The sequence below is a fragment of the Stenella coeruleoalba genome (assembly GCF_951394435.1).
Source record: "Stenella coeruleoalba genome assembly, chromosome: 15".
In the NCBI taxonomy this organism is placed as follows: domain Eukaryota; kingdom Metazoa; phylum Chordata; class Mammalia; order Artiodactyla; family Delphinidae; genus Stenella; species Stenella coeruleoalba.
Window position 1 is genome coordinate 18,683,259 of NC_137161.1, and position 20,125 is coordinate 18,703,383.

Here is a 20,125-nt window from a genome sequence, read left to right on the forward strand (position 1 = left end):
CTTCACTGGAGATTTCTACCAAACATGTAAAAAATTTGAATTCACCTGTACCTCAATAATAAATGAATGAATGGGACTTCCCTGGTGGCACAGTGGTTAAGAATCTGCCTGCCAATGCAGGGGACACGGGTTCAAGCCCTGGTGCGGGAAGATCCCACATGCTGCGGAGCAACTAAGCCCAGGCACCACAACTGCTGAGCCTGTGCTCTAGAGCCTGCAAGCCACAACTACTGAATCCCGTATGCCACAACTACTGAAGCCTGCATGCTCAGAGCCCATGCTCCACAACAAGAGAAGACACTGCAATGAGAAGCCCACGCATCGCAACAAAGAAGAGTCCCCACTTGCCGCAACTAGAGAAAGCCCATGCATGGCAACAAAGACCCAACACAGCCAAATAAATAAATAAATAAACAAATGAAATAAATTTATTAAAAAAATAAATGAATGAATTTTAACACCAAACCTTCTCAAACTCTTCCAGAAATTGAAGAGGAGGGAACACTTCCAAACTCATGAGGTCAGCATTACCTGATACCAAGACCAGACAAGATGGCCACTATCTACCCCATGCCCCCCCCCCCAAAAAAACCCCACACACAAAAATAATAAGTGTTGGTGAGGGTATGGAAAAGTTGGAACCCTTGTCACTGCTGGGAATGTAAAATGGTGTAGATGCTATGGAAAACATTATGAAGGTTCCTTAGTAAATCCATGTGTCCAGCAAACCTACTTCAGGGTTTATATCCAGAAGAATTGAAAGCAGGATATTTGTACACCCATGTTCATAGCATTATTTACAATAGCCAAGATATGGAAGCAACTTAAATGTCCATCACCAGATGAATGGATAAAGAAAATGCGGAGAATACACACACACACACACACACACACACACACACACATATGTATACACATATATATATATATACACACGCACAATGTATATATATGTATGTATATGTATACACACACAATGGAATATTATTCAGCCCTTCAAAGGAAGGGAATCCTGTCACATGATACCACATGGGTGAACCTTGAGGGCATAGTGAAATAAGCCAGTCACAGAAACACAAGTTCTGCATGGATCCAGTTACACGAGGCGTCTAAAGTTGTCAAACTTGTAGAGGCAGAAAGTAGAATGGTGGTTTTCAGGGGCTGGGGAAGGGGAAAGGGGACCCATTTTTGTTCAGTGAGTATAGTGTTGCAGTTCTGCAAGATAAAAAGAGGTCTGGAAATCCGACATACAACAGTGTGGGTGTAGTTAACACTACTGTACACTTAAAAGTAGTTAAGATGGTAAATTTTAAGTTACGTGTTTTTTACCACAAGAAAAAACGTGAGTGTAATCCTATTAAGTGCTGTTTTGGTTTCTCTCCTTTAATTTATTAATGATGTTAATGATTTTTAGAGATTTCCTAGTTTTAAAACATCCTTGCGATGTTGGTATAAACCTCAGCTTCCTCTGATAGATGATGAAGAGCCAATTTCCTTAATATATAGAGAACTCTTAACATCCGTAGAAAAATGGACAAAAAATAATTTATCACAAAATGTCAGTAACACGTGAAAAGCTTGTCAGCCATGCCTGTAAAGAAATGCAAGTTGAAACAGTAGTGACCAGTTTTCCATGTACGTATTAGCAAAGACTAGAAGTAGTGATGACATGCAGTGACACTTAGATCACCTCATTCTCTGGTGATGGGGGTGAAAGTCAGTACCACCTATTTAGAGGGCAGTTTTGTAGTTTACCGACAGCATTTTAAATGCCACAGCAATTGTACTTATCAGAAATTCAGAATTTCAGATATTTTCAAATGTGCAAAAGTATTCGCAGCGATAACCAGTGAAACATTTTTGTAAGAGTTTCAAAAATTGGCGAAATGCAAATGTCTGTTAAGAGCTAGGTTGGTTAAGTAAATTATGATGCACGCATAAATTGGAACATTGTTTAAAAGAGTGAGATAAACTGTAGGTTCTGACCGGGAGAGATGTTGGAACTACATTGTTGTGGGAAGAAAAAAAGAGGATCAGAACAGAATGTGAAAATACAACTCCTTTTTTGGTTTTTTAAAAAATTGGTTGTAGTAACTTATGTCTAGAAAACATATCTGAAATAATGGGCCCTAGATTGTTAACAGTCGCTATCTCTGGGGAGAATAGGAAGGATTTTCACTTTTCTTCATTATTTCTGAGAGAAACTCTACATAGAGCATCATTTGAAATAGAAAGGAAAAAAGATACATTTCAGTGTAAATCTGTGTTGCTAACAATTACAAAGAAAAGGGAATGCTACCTGCAAATTTTTATTTTGGAATGAGTTGAGGTTTCCTTGTGACCCGTTATACCACATGATCCACTTTTTTTTTTTTCTTTCTGTGGTACGCGGGCCTCTCACTGCTGCAGCCTCTCCCGTCGCGGAGCACAGGCTCCGGACGCGCAGGCCCAGCGGCCACAGCCCACGGACGGGCCCAGCCGCTCCGCGGCATGTGGGATCCTCCCGGACCGGGGCACGAACCCGCGTCCCCCGCATCGGCAGGCGGACCCCCAACCACTGCACCACCAGGGAAGCCCCACACGTGACCCACTTTTAAATATGTCTCATGAATGTTCTTAAAAGAATATGAAGTTGATTACTGTGGAATATTCAAGACTACCCAAATCTGTCAAATCATCCTCGTTACAGAAGTCTCATTCTTCACATCCTTTCTTGTTGTCTACTTGAGCTTTCAAAACCACGAGTAGTGTATTGAAATCTCTGATTATGTTTCTATAACTCTGTCAGCTTCTCCCATTATTCCTGTTTCTATCAATAAATTGTGGGTTGCATGTCCAGGAGGGCCGAGGCCCGGCCACCATAACATTTGGAAAGCGTCTATTGACAGTCGCCTTCTAAACATTTGAAATCTTTTGTTGAACTCTTACTGTCCTTTCAGTTCCTTCCTGAGAATTAAAACAACAACAGAAAGTTTCTGACTTATCTATAATTTAAAGCTAAACACTTTAAGACTGTGATCTACAAACTCATTTCCAGCCCCCATATGTGTGATACTTTGCAGTGTTGAAGTACAGTGACAATTAGCTGCAGCTTTGTTAATTTAGGGAATTGAGCAATTCCCAGGTTCCAAAGACAGATTCTGGGGGGAAAGCTATGTACTTTCAGTCTTATTTCCTCATTAAAAAAGCAATCCATTTATAAGACAGAAGCTTTCGAGAAAGGGTGTAGAAAGAATTGTACAAAGAATGAAGAACCTGCAATTGTCGTCTGGTCCTTTGCTGCGAGTCTCTGGCAGCACAGAACCTCACATTCATACAGCTCACCTCACACGGGGCTCGACTCGGCAAACTGTTTCCTCACAGTAATTGCTGCCTTGCTTGTCAGGCGTGGTCCATGAGTGCCTTCTGGAGGAGTGGTTTCTAGATAATTAGAGCTTTCTCCTTTAAGCACCGCTTTTATTGGATACCCTTTAAAAAATGTATGACAAATAGACCAACCCCAGCTTACCTATATGGGTCATGTTGCTGGAAGTAGCCCCGTGGCAGTAGCCAGGTGGTGAGTACGTGGGTATTCACTGAACAATTCTTTCAACTTTGCTGAATGTTTGAAATCTTTCCTAATAAACACCGGGGGTAAATACAGCTCAGGAAAGTCATGCAGGCCTTCTTCCAGCAGTGTTGTGGTTGCTCGGAGAGCTCAGTGCGTGGAGCGGTTGAGGGCAGGCTCCGCCGTAACCAGCTTACCAGCCTCTGCTGCCTCCTAGCTGTGCGCCCTTCAGGTGGTTACTACACTTCTCTGAGCCTTGTTTTTCTTGTCTGTACAACGGGAGTGACAGTAGTTCCTCCTCTGGGGTTTGCTGTGAGAGTAAAATGAGAGGGTGTGGCTAAAAGCACTCCCTATGGTATTGGTATTAAACACTCAGTGACCTGTGGCAGTGGCTGCCCCTCCTCCCCCCTCCCCCACTGCTGTTATTCAATCATCTTCATCATGGATGACTGACTCCCTCAGAGAGTGGTGGGCAGTGGTGCTCCCCTCCATCATTGATTTGAAAGACAATTTGGGGCTACCCTGAGACTCAGTTGTGAATGACATTGGGACCATTTCCCCAAATCAAATGCATCTTCATGTTGTCCCCCTCTCAGCCTTAGTAAATAAAATACGAGGGACATAATGTAACTCTTCCTCGGTGGAGCCCAGTCCCCATAGCAAATGTCAGTTAGGCCTGAGTGTCAGGTGCTGTGTACCTTGGGCCTGCACTTCCCTGCTCCTCAGCTCCGCTGCTCCCTGGCCTCCTGGTGAGCATGCTTGCTTCCTTAGCTGCCAGGTCTGCGGTTCTGTTCCCTCTCTCGCCTCAAACCTGACGTTCACAGCCACTGCCTTTCACCTTTCCCCAGGGCAGAAGTCAGGAAGAGGAAGGCAAATCAGGAAGTCATAAATCAGTGGCATCACCTGTAACCTTAGAAGTGAGAATGATGACCTTCTTCTACAGAACTGAGTGCTGTAACTTTCTGTCCTCCACCTTTCTTGGGTTTTTGAAGTCCTTTCAGTGGTTTTTAGTATATTCACAGTTTTATGCAACCATCACCACTACCTAATTTTAGAACATTTGCATCACCCCCAAAAGAAACCTCATCCCCATTAGTGGTCAGTCCCCATTCTCCCCTCCCCTCAGCCCTTGGCAAACACTAACCTATTTTCTGTCGCTGTGGATGTACCTATTCTGGGTGTTTCATACAAATGCAGTCACGTGATATGTAGCATTTTGTGTCTGCCTTCATGATGTTTCTGTCCGTGCTGTAGCATGTGTCAGTGCTTCATGCCTTTCTATGGCTGAACAGTAGTCCGTCATAGGGACATACCGTATTGTGTTTATTCATTCACCCATTGATGGCCGTTGAGGTTGCTTCTACTATTTGGCTATTATCATGAGGATGCTCTGAATATTTGTGTGGACATATTTTCACTTCTATTTGGTATATACCTAGGAGTGGAATTACTGGGTCTTATGGTAAGTGTATATATAACTTTCTGAGGAACTGCCAAACTGGTTTCTGAAGTGCAGCAGTGGCTGCACCGTTTCACCTTCCCACCAGCAACGTAGGAGGGCTCTAGATTCCCCCACTTCCTCACGTGTAGTATTATCTGTCACTGTGATTATAGCCATCCTGGTGGGTGTGAATTGGTATCCCATTGTGGTTTAATTTGTATTTCCCTAATGACTAATGATGTTGAGCACTTATTTTAATATGCTTATTGGTCATTTGTATGTCTTCTTTGGAGAAATGTCTATTTAAGTCCTTTACCTATTTTTAAATTGGGTTTTTGTCTTTTTATTATTCAGTTATGAGCGCCTTACCAGATATGTGATTTTCACATATTGTCTCCTGTTCTGTGGCTTGTCTTTTTCACTTTCTTGATGATGGCCTTTAAAGCGCAGAAGTTTTTTAATTTTGATGAAGTCTGACTTATCTGTTTTTTCTTACGGCACTTGCACATTCAGATATTCTGTTTGGTGTCTTCAGTGTCTTATCGGAAAATCTGATTGGCTTACTGGAAACGAAACTGTATTACTCTTAGTTTTCCTGATTTGGAATCTAATCAGGTGGTAAAGCACCTGATTTAAAATGTTTGCCGGTAATATATAGATAGAAGAGCTTAGAAATGTTGATACTTGTTGAGCTGGTAAATTACCCGTTTCTGTGCGCTCAGGCTCAGGAAATAATATGATAGAAGAAATACATCCTCTATGCCCAGAGGTCATTTCACTGTCACCTATGAGAGTGGCGCGCGGAAAGCCAGTTCACAGCAGAGGAGGTTAAGTCCGTCGTGGTACATGACTAGGCAGCTGTTGCATATTGTAATTACGAAGCTGACTTAACGACACTGTTGATGATGAAATGTTTAGTGGAAAAAACCAAAACACAAGTGTGTGCCCATTAATGATTAAAAATGTGTATAAAATATCTGGACTAGATGGAAGATTATAGGTGGCTTTCTTAAATTCCATTTTCTGTTGATATATTTTTTTTACTATTAAGTTAAAAAACATGCCTGACATTTCACATCAGTGGGGGAAATGGTGACAGGTGGGTACACTGGGTATCTGTTTATCCTTATCTCACACCAACTATTTTTTTAAGAGTAAGTATTTTTTATCATCATGATCACCAGGACTAGTCTTAAAATCAGAAAAGATAGTTTGCTGTGTTTATTTACTAAGAATTTGAATAGAGGTATTTAATTTTCTTACATTTTTATATCAAATCCAAACACTGATGATAACATGATTCTGGTATTAGAATTACTATTATTTTAGTCATTATCAGCATTGCAATTTGCTAAAAAAAAGGTAATGATGATTGTGGTGGTATGTTAATAGTAGAGATCACAGAAATACTTTTCTCCTGGCATCTCATGAAAGAATTAGTAGTAGTAGTATTTAACATGTAAATAAATCAATCATCCCAGCTTTTGAAATAAATTTGAAATGGAACAAAGATTTAAGGTTTGTTTTTGTTTTTTTTTTTAAGGACTAATAAAGGCACTGAAAAAAATAAAAAGTAAGCCCACTACAAGGTCACGGGTAGCGTGCACACCTAAGGTGAGGCTTCTTGTGGGGTTGCTGCCCCAGAGACAGATGTACAGTTCATGGGCCACAAACCGCGTCTGCGGATCCCCTGACCTTCTGACCTCGGGCTTCACCTGAGCAACAGGGGGCTGGGGTGACAGGGTAGCAGGTAGGGACAGCCCGCAGAGCCCCGCTCCTGTGGCATCAGTGCCCTTCCCTGGTGCACGCACTGCAGTGGGCTTGGCCTCTGGGCCTGGAGCGGGCATCCTGCTCTCACACGTGGGAAGGCTATGAAAAGAAAACCCTTGTGGGCCCAAACATTTAAACAAGAATTACACTAGGATCTTTTGTTCTCGCTATGACATGGTCAGAATTCATTTGGAGGTCCAGAAGAGGGTTTTTTTTGTTGTTGTCATTTTTGAATCTGAGTTATTTTATGCGAGGAAACAGAGGGAAACACAACACAGAAACACATGGCTGAAGTCTGTCCAGTGGTGTTGGGACGTCCCCGCGTCATTCCTCAGGGCACTATTTTTGTGAGTGTTTGTGGGGCTTCTGACTCAAAAGTCACATCCGAGGTTGGATGTTGGTTCCTTGGGAAAAGGCCCGGGTGATCGAAAGCAAGCAGTGGAGTGTGCCTGGGAGTCTGGGAAATACACACGCAGCCCGAGAGAGGGATGCTCACCGTTTCTCTTTTCCTCCTCAGGTTTAATAGGGAAAACTCGCTTTCTGCAAACAACTGAAAAAGCCGCCCTTGGAAGCTGTTTCTTTGGGCCTCATGGAGCAGCTGGAACCTGCGCTGTGAGGCCCCCGACAGGACGAACTGTCGCCCACTGACCCCCGAACGCGGCTGTCACCATGGCCAGCAAGAGGAAGTCCACCACCCCGTGCATGATCCCCGTGAAGACCGTGGTGCTGCAGGACACCGGCGCCGAGGCCCTGCCCGAGGAGCCCGTGCCTGAGGGGCCCCCGCAGGAGCCGCCCCCAGAAGCTCCCACCGCCAGCAGCGAGGCCACCCAGGGCACCAGCAGTCCAGACAGTGCCGCACTGGCCAACGGGCACCGGAGCACCTTGGACGGCTACACATATGCCTGTAAATGCTGTGACTTCAGATCCCAGGACATAACCCGGTTTGTGGGACACCTGAGCTCAGAGCACACAGACTTTAGCAAAGACCCGAACTTTGTATGCACTGAATGCAGTTTTCTGGCAAAAACTCCCGAAGGGCTTTCTCTGCACAATGCCAAGTGTCACTCGGGGGAAGCCAGCTTTGTGTGGAATGTGGCCAAGCCAGACAATCATGTCGTCGTGGAGCAGAGTGTCCCCGAGAGCACCAGCCCTCCCGACCCATCGGGGGAGCCAAACATGGAAGGGACAGATGGACAGGCGGAAATCATCATCACCAAAACTCCAATCATGAAGATAATGAAAGGCAAAGCCGAAGCCAAAAAAATTCACACGCTAAAGGAGAACGTCCCCAGTCAGCCTGCTGGGGAGGCCTTACCGACCCCTTCAGCCGGGGACACGGAGGTGAAAGAGGGGGACCACGCCTTTGTCAACGGGGTAGCCCCGGTCAGCCAGGCCTCTACCAACTCCACAAAACCCCCTCACTCGGCCAACGGGCCCCTGCTGGGGACGGTGCCGGTGCTGCCCGCGGGCATCGCCCAGTTCCTCTCCCTGCAGCAGCCGCCCCCGCACGCCCAGCACCACGCCCACCAGCCCCTGCCCACGGCCAAGTCCCTCCCCAAAGTGATGATCCCGCTGAGCAGCATCCCCACGTACAACGCGGCCATGGACTCCAACAGCTTTCTGAAGAACTCCTTCCACAAGTTCCCCTACCCAACCAAAGCCGAGCTCTGCTATTTGACCGTGGTCACCAAGTACCCGGAAGAGCAGCTCAAGATCTGGTTCACCGCCCAGAGGCTGAAGCAAGGTATCAGCTGGTCCCCGGAGGAGATTGAGGACGCCCGGAAGAAGATGTTCAACACGGTCATCCAGTCCGTCCCCCAGCCCACAATCACTGTCCTCAACACCCCGCTGGTTGCCAGTGGCGGCAACGTCCAACATCTCATCCAGCCCACTCTGCCTGGCCACGTGGTGGGCCAGCCAGAGGGCACAGCCGGGGGACTTCTGGTCACTCAGCCACTGATGGCCAATGGGTTGCAGGCACCCAGCTCATCTCTCCCCCTGGCAGTCACATCTGTCCCCAAGCTGCCCGCTGTCGCGCCCATTAACACCGTGTGTTCAAATACAACGTCCGCCGTGAAGGTGGTGAATGCCGCCCAGTCCCTCCTCACGGCGTGTCCCAGCATCACCTCCCAAGCCTTCCTGGATGCCAGCATCTACAAAAACAAGAAATCTCATGAACAGCTGTCAGCTCTGAAAGGGAGCTTCTGTCGGAACCAGTTCCCAGGACAGAGCGAAGTTGAGCATCTGACCAAAGTGACCGGCCTCAGCACCCGTGAGGTGCGGAAGTGGTTCAGTGACCGCAGGTACCACTGCCGGAACCTGAAGGGCTCCAGGGCCGGGCTGGCCGGGGAGCATGGCGCCCTCCTCGTCGACTCTGTGCCCGAGGTGCCCTTCTCCCTGGCGTCCAAGGCCCCGGAGGTGACCTGCCTCCTGACAGCGGCCACCCCAGCTACCCCCCCTTCTGCCAAGCGACAGTCCTGGCACCAGACCCCCGACTTCACACCAACCAAATACAAGGAGCGGGCCCCCGAGCAGCTCAGGGCCCTGGAGAACAGTTTTGCCCAAAACCCCCTTCCTCTCGACGAGGAACTGGACCGCCTGAGGACCGAGACCAAAATGACCCGCAGGGAGATTGATGGCTGGTTTTCAGAGAGACGGAAAAAAGTGAGTGCCGAGGAGGCCAAGAAGGCTGAGGAGGGCGCCTCTCAGGGGGAGGAGGAGGCCGCCGAGGATGAAGGGGAGGAGGGCTCTGCCAGGGACCCGAGGGTCCCAGGGGAAGATGGCTCCCCAGAAACGCCCGGCAGCCACGTGCTGGCAGAACGCAAAGTCAGCCCCATCAAAATCAACCTCAAGAACCTGCGAGTCACGGAGGCCAACGGCAAGGGCGAGCTCCCGGGGCTGGGCGCCTGTGAGCCCGAGGACGACGTGCCCAGCAAGCCAGCGGAGCAGCTGCCGGGCAAGGTGAGCTACAGGAAGACGGCCCAGCAGCGGCACCTGCTGCGGCAGCTCTTCCTGCAGACGCAGTGGCCCAGCAACCAGGACTACGACTCCATCATGGCCCAGACGGGCCTGCCGCGGCCCGAGGTGGTGCGCTGGTTTGGGGACAGCAGGTACGCCCTGAAGAACGGCCAGCTCAAGTGGTACGAAGACTACAGACGGGGCAACTTCCCCCCCGGGCTGCTGGTCATCAGCCCCGGCAACCGGGAGCTGCTGCAAGACTATTACGTGACCCACAAGATGCTGTACGAGCAGGACCTGCAGAGCCTCTGCGACAAAACCCAGATGAGCGCCCAGCAGGTCAAGCAGTGGTTTGCCGAGAGGATGGGTGAGGAGACCCGGGCCGTGGCCGACACGGGTGGTGAGGGCCAGGGCCCCAGCGACCCTGCAGCAGTTCACAAAGGGATGGGCGACACCTATTCAGAGGTGTCCGAAAACAGTGAGTCATGGGAACCCGGTGCCCCTGAGGCCAGCTCAGAGCCCGTTGACACGCCGAGTCCCCAGGCTGGACCTCAGCTGGGTAAGGAGCCTGTGGGGCTGTGCCGTCCCCTGTGGGTCTGGGGGGCACCTGTGGCAGGCACCGAATCCAGTGCCGGGGCATCTGCTGTTTCTAAGGCTGTCTGGCAGCAGGACCGTGTTGTCTGGCTGCTTCGGGGGGCACCTGGCAGCAGAATCCATTGGAGCATCATCATATGATAAAGGCTTGACACTTGGTTTTTTTGTTTCGTGTTTGTTAAACCTGCACAGGGGAAGGAGTGTAGTGAACCTCCAAGGGCCCACCCTTTTCTAGTCATTTCTTAGCCAAAGGAGAATAGGTCAGAATGTCATCTGAGCCAGATAGAACCACGACCGCTGGGTAAGAGAGAGAATAGGACTTACGAGGAAATTCAACCCCAGTTGGTGAACAAAAGCAGAGGGAGCCTTTAATTGACCTTAGATACACAAAGTGCTTTTTTTCCTAAATGATGAAAAATCCTGTAATTTGCATTGCAGTTATTCTTCCTGATATAGAGGTAGTGGAAAATCTTCTTCCCTCTTAGACATAACATGGAATCGAATGCTTGAATTTTGTTCCTCATTTTCTCTGGATCAGGACAGTAGTACTTGAAAGAAAGCTTTAGAAGATTATTTTACTGAAGACAGTTTGAAGCCTCAGACAAATCACGTTATTGGGTGTTGATTTTCTTGGGTCTTGATCTCTGAGTTCCTGGCCTCTCCCTTCCCTCCCACCCTCCTCTTGGGTGGCCTTGTCACAGGTTGGCCAGGAGCGAGGTAGCTGAGCTCTTCACGGGAAGCTGTGGAAACCAAGGAAGTATCTGGATTCCCAGATTCCCTGATTTGGGACCTTTAGAAGGTGGTTCCAGGGCCGGCGTTTCTGGACTCGACCTTGTTTCCTCCAAGCCCCTGTGAGTCAGTGAGGTCCCCGCAGGGAGCATCACGGGCACCAGGGAACAGGTGTGGGCTCACAGGGCGGGTTGCCTCAGGCACCTTCTCCAGCACCGGGCCTGCCCACCCCTGGCTTTGGCTCTGCCAGCAGCATGGCAGATTGCTGGGCACTAGGAAAACTAATTTCTTTAGGTTTTTTGTTTTTTTTAATTGAAATTCTACTGAATTAAATTCTTTATTTATTTATTTATTTATTTTTATTTTTGTGGTACACGGGCCTCTCACTGTTGTGGCCTCTCCCGTTGCGGAGCACAGACTCCGGACGCGCAGGCTCAGTGGCCATGGCTCACGGGCCCAGCCGCTCTGCGGCATGTGGGATGTTCGGATGTTCCTGGACCGGGGCACGAACCCGTGTCCCCTGCATCGGCAGGCGGACTCTCAACCACTGCGCCACCATGGTAGCCCCCCCCTTTTTTTTTTTTGAATTACATTCTTGTAGCTGGAAATAGGGTGGTGGTTACACAACATTGTGAATGTGCTTAATGCCACATAATTGTATACTTATTAAAAATGGTTAAAATGGTAGGTTTTATGTGACGTATATTTGACCACAATTAAAAATGCTAACCTGGAGTTGGGAGGAATGGGTTTAAATCCACCGGCTCCCCTCAGCTGGTAGCTCCAACACTAAGCAAGGAGCTGGTGTCCTAGGTGGGACAGAGCAGGAGCGGCCAGGGCGGCTGTGCCATTGTGGCGTCACCCTCTTTTGGCTGAGGGAGGTACCCGAGGGGACAGGGAGGGCCTGTCTGCCTGTCTGTCTGTAGCTGTTTTCTCGTGGCTTCCCGAGCCAGCCTCAATGCCGGGGCCCCACCTGTAAGCATCGATGGTGAGGGCCTCTCTGAACGACCCCCGACAAATGAAGGGAGGGCATCTGTGGGACACATATTTGGAAGTAGACCAGCTGCTGCTGTGCGACAGCAGCGTTCCCTGGAGATCCGGGGATGGGGGGAGGGTGGCGCACAGCGAGGGTTCCCGGCCCAGAGAAGTCAGGCTCCCGCCCCGGCTCCATGCCCCGGTTCGGGTGGCCCCTGGGTGGTCCCAGTGCCCCGCCGGGTTTAGCCAGCACCCCGTCCTCAGCCCAAATGCCCTTCCCCACCTTCCCTCGGGCTGGAAGGCAGGGAGGGGCTGGTGGGATTAAGTCCCCAGACGTGGGAGGACGGGCCATCCTGGCGATGCACATAGAGGTGACGGGCCTGTGTTTTCTCCTCAGAAACTGACTGAACCGGAACCGACGGCTGTGAAGGCCTGGCCGGGGCGGCCGCCCTCCACATGGAAGGGCCTGACCCCCCTCTGCTGCCCCGGGCCGCCGCCGTACCCGGCCCGCCATGCTCACACAGGTCTCCACGCGGCCAAGCCTGCCGCCGTCCGCACCCGGCCCGCCACCCCAGCGAGCAGGGAGGAGCGTCTGGCAGTTCTTCCGCCCACAATGTAGGACCTTTCTTTTGCCTTCCAGTGGATAAATAGTTCAGATTTCATATTCATAGACACAGAATCAAGTTTTTAACATATAAATCTGCCTATACACATTTAATAAAACATCAGATTATAAACACTTTCATTACATAGAAACTTTGGTTAGCAAAGCAGTACGTGGTCTTTTATATCATCTCTGGAAATGCCCTGTGTCTGTTCTCTGGAGATCGCTGGGCTGCGTGTTCCCGCACCTTCCATGGTCAGGCCGGGGTTATCACACGCTCAGAACCACACCTGCTACCGCTGGGGCCCCCTTTGCGCTCCTTCGGGAAGGTGGTACCTTTGAAGGGACCTCTGCTCCTTAAGCGGTGACCAGCAACATTGCATAGCAGGTTTGCCTTGCCTTACGGGATGATAGTGCAGAACATGCTGTTACCCGCAGTTCAGAAAACTGACCGGTTATGTGATTAGTGTTTGATGCTTACCACTCTCGTAAGTTGTTACAGTAAGTCTGCTTTTTCATGGGAGTTTGAATCATGGACCATAACTCTTCAGTGATCAGATCAACTAAAGAAACATTTGTTGTTAAGCCTAATGTACTGCCCTATGTGCCGCCTTTTTTTTTTTCAGTCTAGACACATTTAGAGGAAAATTGACAAGCGAAACAGGGATGGGGGATGGGAGTGAAGGCGCACAGCTGCTGGGGCTCTCTCTGCCCTCTATCGACCCTCACCCCAGAGCCGCCTCTGGTTTGGGAAGGCAGGCCCACGCTCGCCTGGTTAGACTGAGAGCTGGCGGGATTCGGGGACTTCTCGGAATTATCGGAGCCAGGGTGGCCCTCAGCACAAAGACCTGCATGTGGGGTTCCCAGCAGAAGACCCAGAGCCCTCCTGGCCCCCGTGCCTGGGGCCTGGTTGGTGTGCTGGACATCGCTGGACAGGTCCTTGTGAGGATGTTTTTAAAGTTCTATATTTATATCCCCAGACTTGGAACCAAGATCTCTGTCTACTTAAGCCTAACCCTCATATCCATTTTTTTAATTGAGAAAAGTCACAGGAAAAGGTGCCTTTGAAACATTGAGAAAGTTGCCTACAAAGCTGTGCTGAACGGTAAATCCCGATCTCCCCGAGACCGGCTGCCCCGAGAGCAGCAGGTGAAGAGGGGGCTGGCAAAGGTGCATCACCTCCCAGAAACCACCCGCTTCCCAGAGCACCAAGGCCTCGGAGACCCCAGAGACAGGGCAGGGGCTTTGGGCAAGAATACTGGGGGGGGCGGTGTTCGGCACGGTCCTTCTCCCCCGTCCCCCCGGGAACTGGGCCGGGCAGGGCATCTCCCAGGTTTGGCTCTGAGCACAGAGACGGGGGTCGCACCTCCTGCCTCCAGGAGAGGCTTTTTTTCGGAAACCAAAAGCCCTTGAACCATTGTTCTTCTAAAGAGTCTCCTCTTGCTTGCCCTGTCCTGTTAGGGACCACCTCTTGGTTTCAAACAGGTGACTTGTGAGGACTTGGCAAGTTTGGTAGCCTGTTTTTGTATCCTTTCCATATTTAGCCCCAAGGCCTCTTTGCGGAATTGCCCAGAATGGCGAGTGATTGCCTTCCTTCAGAGAACAGACACCTAGAACTTTTCCTGTAGTGGTTATGTACATGCAGATTAATTTATATGTATCCATATACAGCACAGATACTCGTTTGATGCTTTACTTGTGACGCGTCTGCCTGACGCAGCACGTGGGTGTTGGGGAGAGCAGCCCGTGTCGGGGGGTTGCGGGGGAGGCCGGGGCGGCCCCGCGCGAAGCCACATCCGAGTGTCTGCGACGCCACCCTGCCGGCGTCACTCCCAGAGCCCTGCGTGCCCCAGCCGAGGGCCGTGTCTTTACAGCGGAGTTTCTTGGTTATTTTATTTGTATTCATGTCATTTACAACCCAAACAGCGAAACAGAAAACATAAATTACATGGTGGACAAGTTCACGCAGGACGTAGGGCCCCGAGCTCAGCACCAGCTCGTCCTTAAAAAGTGGAAGCGTCACGGTGCTGCCTGCGGGCAGGTTTTGCTCACAGGAGTCAGCCTGCCCGCTAGCCAGGGCGACCCCCCGAACGGCGAGACTGCCCAGGCTGGACAGACCCTCCTCCTTCCTTTACTCTGGGACCCGAGTGACTAAGGAATGAGGTGATGGAGACAGAAATGGTTGGTTCATCGAGCAGGTGCCTAAAGGGACGTCGCAGCAGGTACCCGGGGCCCTGGGGGCAAAACCAGGAACACAGCCAACCGGCTGCAGAGACACAGCCGCAGCAGCCCGGAGCCGGCGCGCGCCAGAGTGCGGTGGGGATGCAGGACGGCCGCAGCCGGCCCCGTGGCCAGGGAGGTCACCACGGTTTGCGCCCCACCCAGGGTTAGACTGTGCTGCTGCCTTCAGGAGAGGGCAGTCTGTGGGCTCTAGAGTTGAGGGAAGTAGGGTGGGGTTAGTCTCTCCCAAAGAAAAAGCTTGTTTCGTAAGGTGACTAATCTTTCCCCTCTTCTCTGTATGCACTTGGACTCATCAGAGATGGTGAACTATGTCAGTGTTTCTTGTTGCCTGTGTCTTGTACATGTTTGGTTTATTGTATTTTTTACATGGGGTTGTAGATGCAGTTTTAGTAGGTGAGCCCAGATCGCCATTCTGACAAAGGAAACCTGGGTTTGTGGCACAGATGCTCTGCGTACTTCGATTACGTGTATTAATTCTTGACTGTTGACGAGCTTTGTGATTTGGAAGGTGGGCTCTCGTTTTCCTGAGTCGTGGGCTCCTGAAGTGGAAAGCCTGGCTGGAGGACTCGTGGCACCTGGGGTGGGTGGCCCTGTACGACTTGGAGCTCCTTTCGCAGCCAAGTGCCCACCTGCTGTCGGGAAGCAAAGGTGGGAGGTGGGCGAGGGTCGGTGGTACCTGCAGGTCCCGAGTGCGCTCACGGCCCTGGGAGGCCGTTCCACCAGGAAGTCTCAGCATGTTCTCCAGGCCAAGATGTGGGTGCCATGGGTTTTGTCCTGCTCAGTCCGTGGTCCCATGGCAGGGCCTGTGACACCCCCTCTCCCCCATGTGCCAGGCTGCCTTCCACAGAGGCTCAGCGTCGCCCTTTTGGGGCACCTCCTCACCCACAGCTCCCTGCCTGTGCCGGCCCTGCCTCGGGCCCGGTTGCCTCTTGTTTTCCTGTCCTCTTCTCGGACCAGAATCCTCGGGTTGGAGCGGCTCTGTCTATTCAAACATCGCAGCCCAAGTGGATAAAGGCACTTTGCAGGAGAGGAGAACCAGCCAAGAAGAAAACCTTAAACAAACCAAACCTGGAGTTTGGGCTTTTCCTAAAGTTTCTTCCCCCTTTTTCCTTGCTCAGACTTTACCTGGGGCAGGTTATTGGTTTGACTTACCTTTTGTATTATGTCTAGATTGTCCTGTATCCCATTGATTGGCAAGGCTCAGTTATGTGCTGGAGAAGAAAAGTCCTCTAGACACGTAAAGGTCGGCGTGGCCAGCCGTTCCAGGCAGAAGCCGGCAGCCTGCCCAGGTCAGGAGAGTAACGGGGCTCCATCCTCCCCACTCCCACTGGAGGCCCCTCTCCAGCTCTCCTGAACCGGCTTCCTTCGCTCCCTTTCTTGGGAGCACAGGCCCTCCCAGCCTTCCTGCCCGGGACTGGGGGGCCATCTCCGTGTGACTGGGGGAGCACCTGCCCTCACAGAAGCTCCAACACCCGAAAAAGTGGGGAGTGTGGAGCCCACGCCCTCTCCTGAACGGGCCCCTCCCGGAGCAAGGCTTCAGTCTGTTTTGTCTCCTGTGGTCCATTCACAGTAGCCGAGCCGAGCAACGCTGGGGCTGGGGCGGCTGCAGGCAACCTCTCAACCAAGGGTTGGATGCTGACTTGGGCCGAGTGAGTGGAGGGTGGAGGTGGGATCACAGAGCCGCTGGGCGGCCCAGCTCTAGGTCTAGATGGAACCCACAGACCTCGGTTGGAATTCGTTTCTGCTGCAATCTGTGTGTGTTCCCAGTGCTGTCGCGCTGGGGAGGGGGGCGAGGGCTGACGTCAGCTCCCCCTGGTTGGCCCAGAGCCCGAGTGGGAGGAGGAGCAGACGGAACCCCCCGGGGGACGGGAGGCACGCTCTTTGGCTCTTCAACCCTGAAGAACCGTGACTTGCCTGTCAGTCTGGCCTCTCCTTTGCTTGGAGCCCCAGCCCTGCAGCCAGACTGGAGACCGACAGCCTGGACCCCGCGGGAACCAACCATCCTACCTGAGCAGGGGTGGGGACCCAGAGTGTGGGGTGAGCAGGCGCCGCTGACCCTGTGGACAGGGGCGGGGCCAGCACCTGTTGCCTCGCGTTGTTAAAATCCTGTCTTGTGGTTTGTGGGACCGTGAGGATTCGCAGAGAACGCGTAGTTCCTGCTTTGCTGTCTTAGGCCCCAGGCTTTCACAGCCCTCAGGCTGCTCGGGCCAGAGCCCCACGGGGTGGAGCGGGCTGTCTCCCCTCCGGCTGCGGGAGTCTCTCCTGCTGTCCACTCGGGGCAGGTGGCAAGCGGCGACTGAGAGGAGTCTGCGTGCTTACCTGCCGTGAGCGCCCTTTCCTGAATTCAGGAGCCGGGCTCTGCCGCGTGTGTGTTGATGAGTAGCTTTTCTCGGCTAATGCTTTATGACATCTGTTCCTTCCCTTGATGAGTGGTTTGAAGGCCCCCGATGTGACTGGAGTTGGAGGTGGAATGTCTCGGGTGGAGGCCGTCTGGAGTCGTGGAGCGCAGAAGGCTGCAGGCCCGTGGTCTTTCTCAGGAGTCAGCCGCAGAGCAGGCACCCGGAGAGGGGTGCCTGCTAATCCTGTAATTTGTGTTCAGAGAGAGACTGTCATTCATCCCTGGCTCCGGCCCGGCCCGCTGCCCTGTCCTGCGGTTTGCTGCAGACGTGGCCCGGAGAGCCAGCGCCACCCTCAGCGGATGCAGCCTGGTCGGCAGGCCACTGGGTGATGCGCGTGGGGAGGGGTGCTTGCCCCCGGGCAGCGGGTTCCCACCCTGCCCCCCAGCACCCCGCCTTGTTCAGTGCGTCGGGAGGGCCAGACTGTGCCATCGTTGTTGTTGAAAAGAGACCTCGTCCTCCCCCAACCCCGCCCCCCTGACGTGGTTGACTGAAAGGGTACTGAGCGGCGCCGCCTTTGTGCAAGTCGGGAAGAGGTTGCCAGAGGCCTGCAGGTTCCTGGTTTTCTGCCACCCACTTCCGGTCTGGTGTTCAGCTCAGACCCTTTGTTCCCTGAGGGCGAGGGTATCTGTGGAAGGGAGGCTGGAGAAGGCAGGGGCAGCTGGCTTGTGGTGCGCTTCCCGTCTCCCGGAGACGCCGAAGAAGCCATCGTCTTGGTGCTAAGAGGCCACTGCCCGGCTTCTGTTTGTCCAGAGGGCCTCTCCTCCTGCAGTGGCTGCATGTGAGAGACCAAACCGAGAGAGAGGCACAGGCACACTTTGGCTGTCACCGGGCCTGGGTGGAGGGGGCTCTTCGCCCTAGGGACATGTTTTTAACAGAAAGATGGAACTTGCCTTTGGACCGGGGCTGTGCTGGGGCGGGAGGAGTGCGCTGCCCTCTCCGGGCTGAGTCTCCAGGCCTCACAAGGTCCCCTGTGGGGATGCTGCTATTTCTAAGATGCAAATTGCACATTTCCTAGATTTTGTATCTGTGGATTTGGATAAGGGAGGGGAACAGGGACAAACTGCTTGTACAATTTGAAATGGGCCGAAATGGTACTGAAAATCTTTCGATTGCTCCTAAATAAAAACGTAAACGCATTTCTCATCTGCTGACTATTTTGTGGGGGAATCAAAGAAAGCTGAGAACGCTTCTATCTCCTGATTTACCCTGGGGGCAAGACCCACAACGTGGAGGGGTGAGTGGGGCAGTTTCCCTCAGGCGCTCCAGGGAAGTTCCAGCTCGCCCGTCTCGCACGCGCGGGGTCACTGGAGTGCCTCCTGGGGGAATGAAGTGCAGTGTGGCAGAATTTATGCTAGACAAAGGGAAACTGAGTCAGACCTGGAGCAATCAGCCATCTGGGAGGAGGGTACTGATAAGCTTGTCATTGGCTAAGGAGAGGGTGGCTATGTCTAAGGACCCTGGGGTCTTGAAGGAGTAGGATTAAAGGCCAACTTCTAATGTTCAAAGCAATTGAATCTTGTTGGGGTGACGCTCAGGGCCTGTGCCAACGGGGAAAGGGGCCCCTGACGAAGCCCCTGGGCGGGGACACACCAGGCCCTGTTCCTGACCTGGCCCTCTGGAGGCCAGCTTAAGTCTTGGGGAAGCAGCTTTTTGCTGAACCTAACAAGCAAGTCTTCGGGAGCTAGACCAACTGAGTGTGGAACCCTGAAGCCAGTCAGCTGACCCCGTGGTGGCTGCAGACACAGGCAGCAGCTCACAGAGGACCTAACCATGGACGACGGAGTGGGCAGCAGTGGCAGCCAGGGGTCACTGTGGGTGTCCTTGGGCCAGCTGCAGTGGCCTCCAGCAGGGAACAGAACCCCAGACTGACTCTGGAAGACCCACTGAGGACTCTCAGGCTGAGACAGGACTTGATCAGTTCAACTGAAATGGCCAGGAGGACGACTGCGTTCTGTTCCGTGAGCTTGTTTGGTGGGGTGACCTGGTACTACTTAGCGTTGTTTTCTCGCCCAACAGAACTGAGGTGGTGAGAGATGAGCTCAAGCTGGAAGGCCAGTGAGTATCTAGCCCTAGGCGCAGCCGTGGGTGATGACGTTCAGGTGTGTGTGTGGGGAGGCCCTGCCCTCAGCGCTCAGGACCGCAGGCCCTTGTCAAGGGCTGTGACGAGGCCAGAAACCGCTCCTCTCTCCTCCCTGCAGGGCAGCCATGGAGCGGGGCTTCCTGACCTGAGCCCTCTGGTCAGGCTGCAGAAAGCCCCTGTACTTGTAGGTGGTGCTGTGTGTGCGTGTGGTGAGGCAGGCCACTCCCCACCGTGGGCCGGGAGGTCCCATCCCAAGTGAGGGTCTCTCCCCCCCCCCCGCCCCCGCTGGGCCTCCTGGGTCATTCAACCATTGTCAGGTCTGGAGGAATTCGAGGTGACACTGATCTGTGCATTTGCTCCAATTTGCTGTCCTGCTTTCCACTAGGAAGAAGGATCAAGACATTTGCAGTGAAAGGCAAAGGCAGTCACCTGGCTATTGTAGGAGAGCCCGGAGGAGGCGTGTCTCAGGTCAGTGAGGCTGCCTGAGACAGCAGAGCCAGTAAAGGAGGGATGTCCTGGGAAAATGAAAGTGGTCTACATCCACAGCCAGGGAAGCCACATGACGGCACAGATGGCTCCTTACCCAACGGCCAGCACAGAACCTCTTCGTCACTGGTTAGAAAAGCTTTCTTCTCCTGCCCATAAGACTCTGGGAAAACACGGGTCAGGAAAGCCTAGGTTAATTCCCACCTGCCACCTTCTTGTCCGAGGGAAAGGACCACCTTCCTCTGAGTCAGACCATGAAGCTCCAGGAAGAAAGCCAAGGGGCCAGCAAGAACCCAAGCAG

At 52.2% G+C, this 20,125-nt stretch overlaps 1 protein-coding gene across 7 annotated transcripts in view; it reads left to right on the forward strand.

The window, feature by feature from the left end:
• Positions 1 to 18,855, forward strand: part of ZHX3 (zinc fingers and homeoboxes 3) — a 126,027-nt gene extending 107,172 nt beyond the window's left edge. For 5 of the 7 annotated variants that reach the window (XM_079944480.1, XM_079944481.1, XM_079944482.1 and 2 more), the window contains exons 3-4: positions 7,276 to 10,275; positions 12,412 to 18,855. In XM_079944480.1, the coding sequence (XP_079800606.1) occupies positions 7,428 to 10,275; positions 12,412 to 12,422 (2,859 nt within the window). In that variant the 5' untranslated portion in view covers positions 7,276 to 7,427 and the 3' untranslated portion in view covers positions 12,423 to 18,855. Of the gene's footprint in view, positions 1 to 6,530; positions 6,603 to 7,275; positions 10,276 to 12,411 lie in introns of those variants that run through there. The other 2 variants (XM_079944485.1, XM_079944486.1) reach the window with 2 other exon arrangements.
• Positions 18,856 to 20,125: the final 1,270 nt, after the last annotated feature.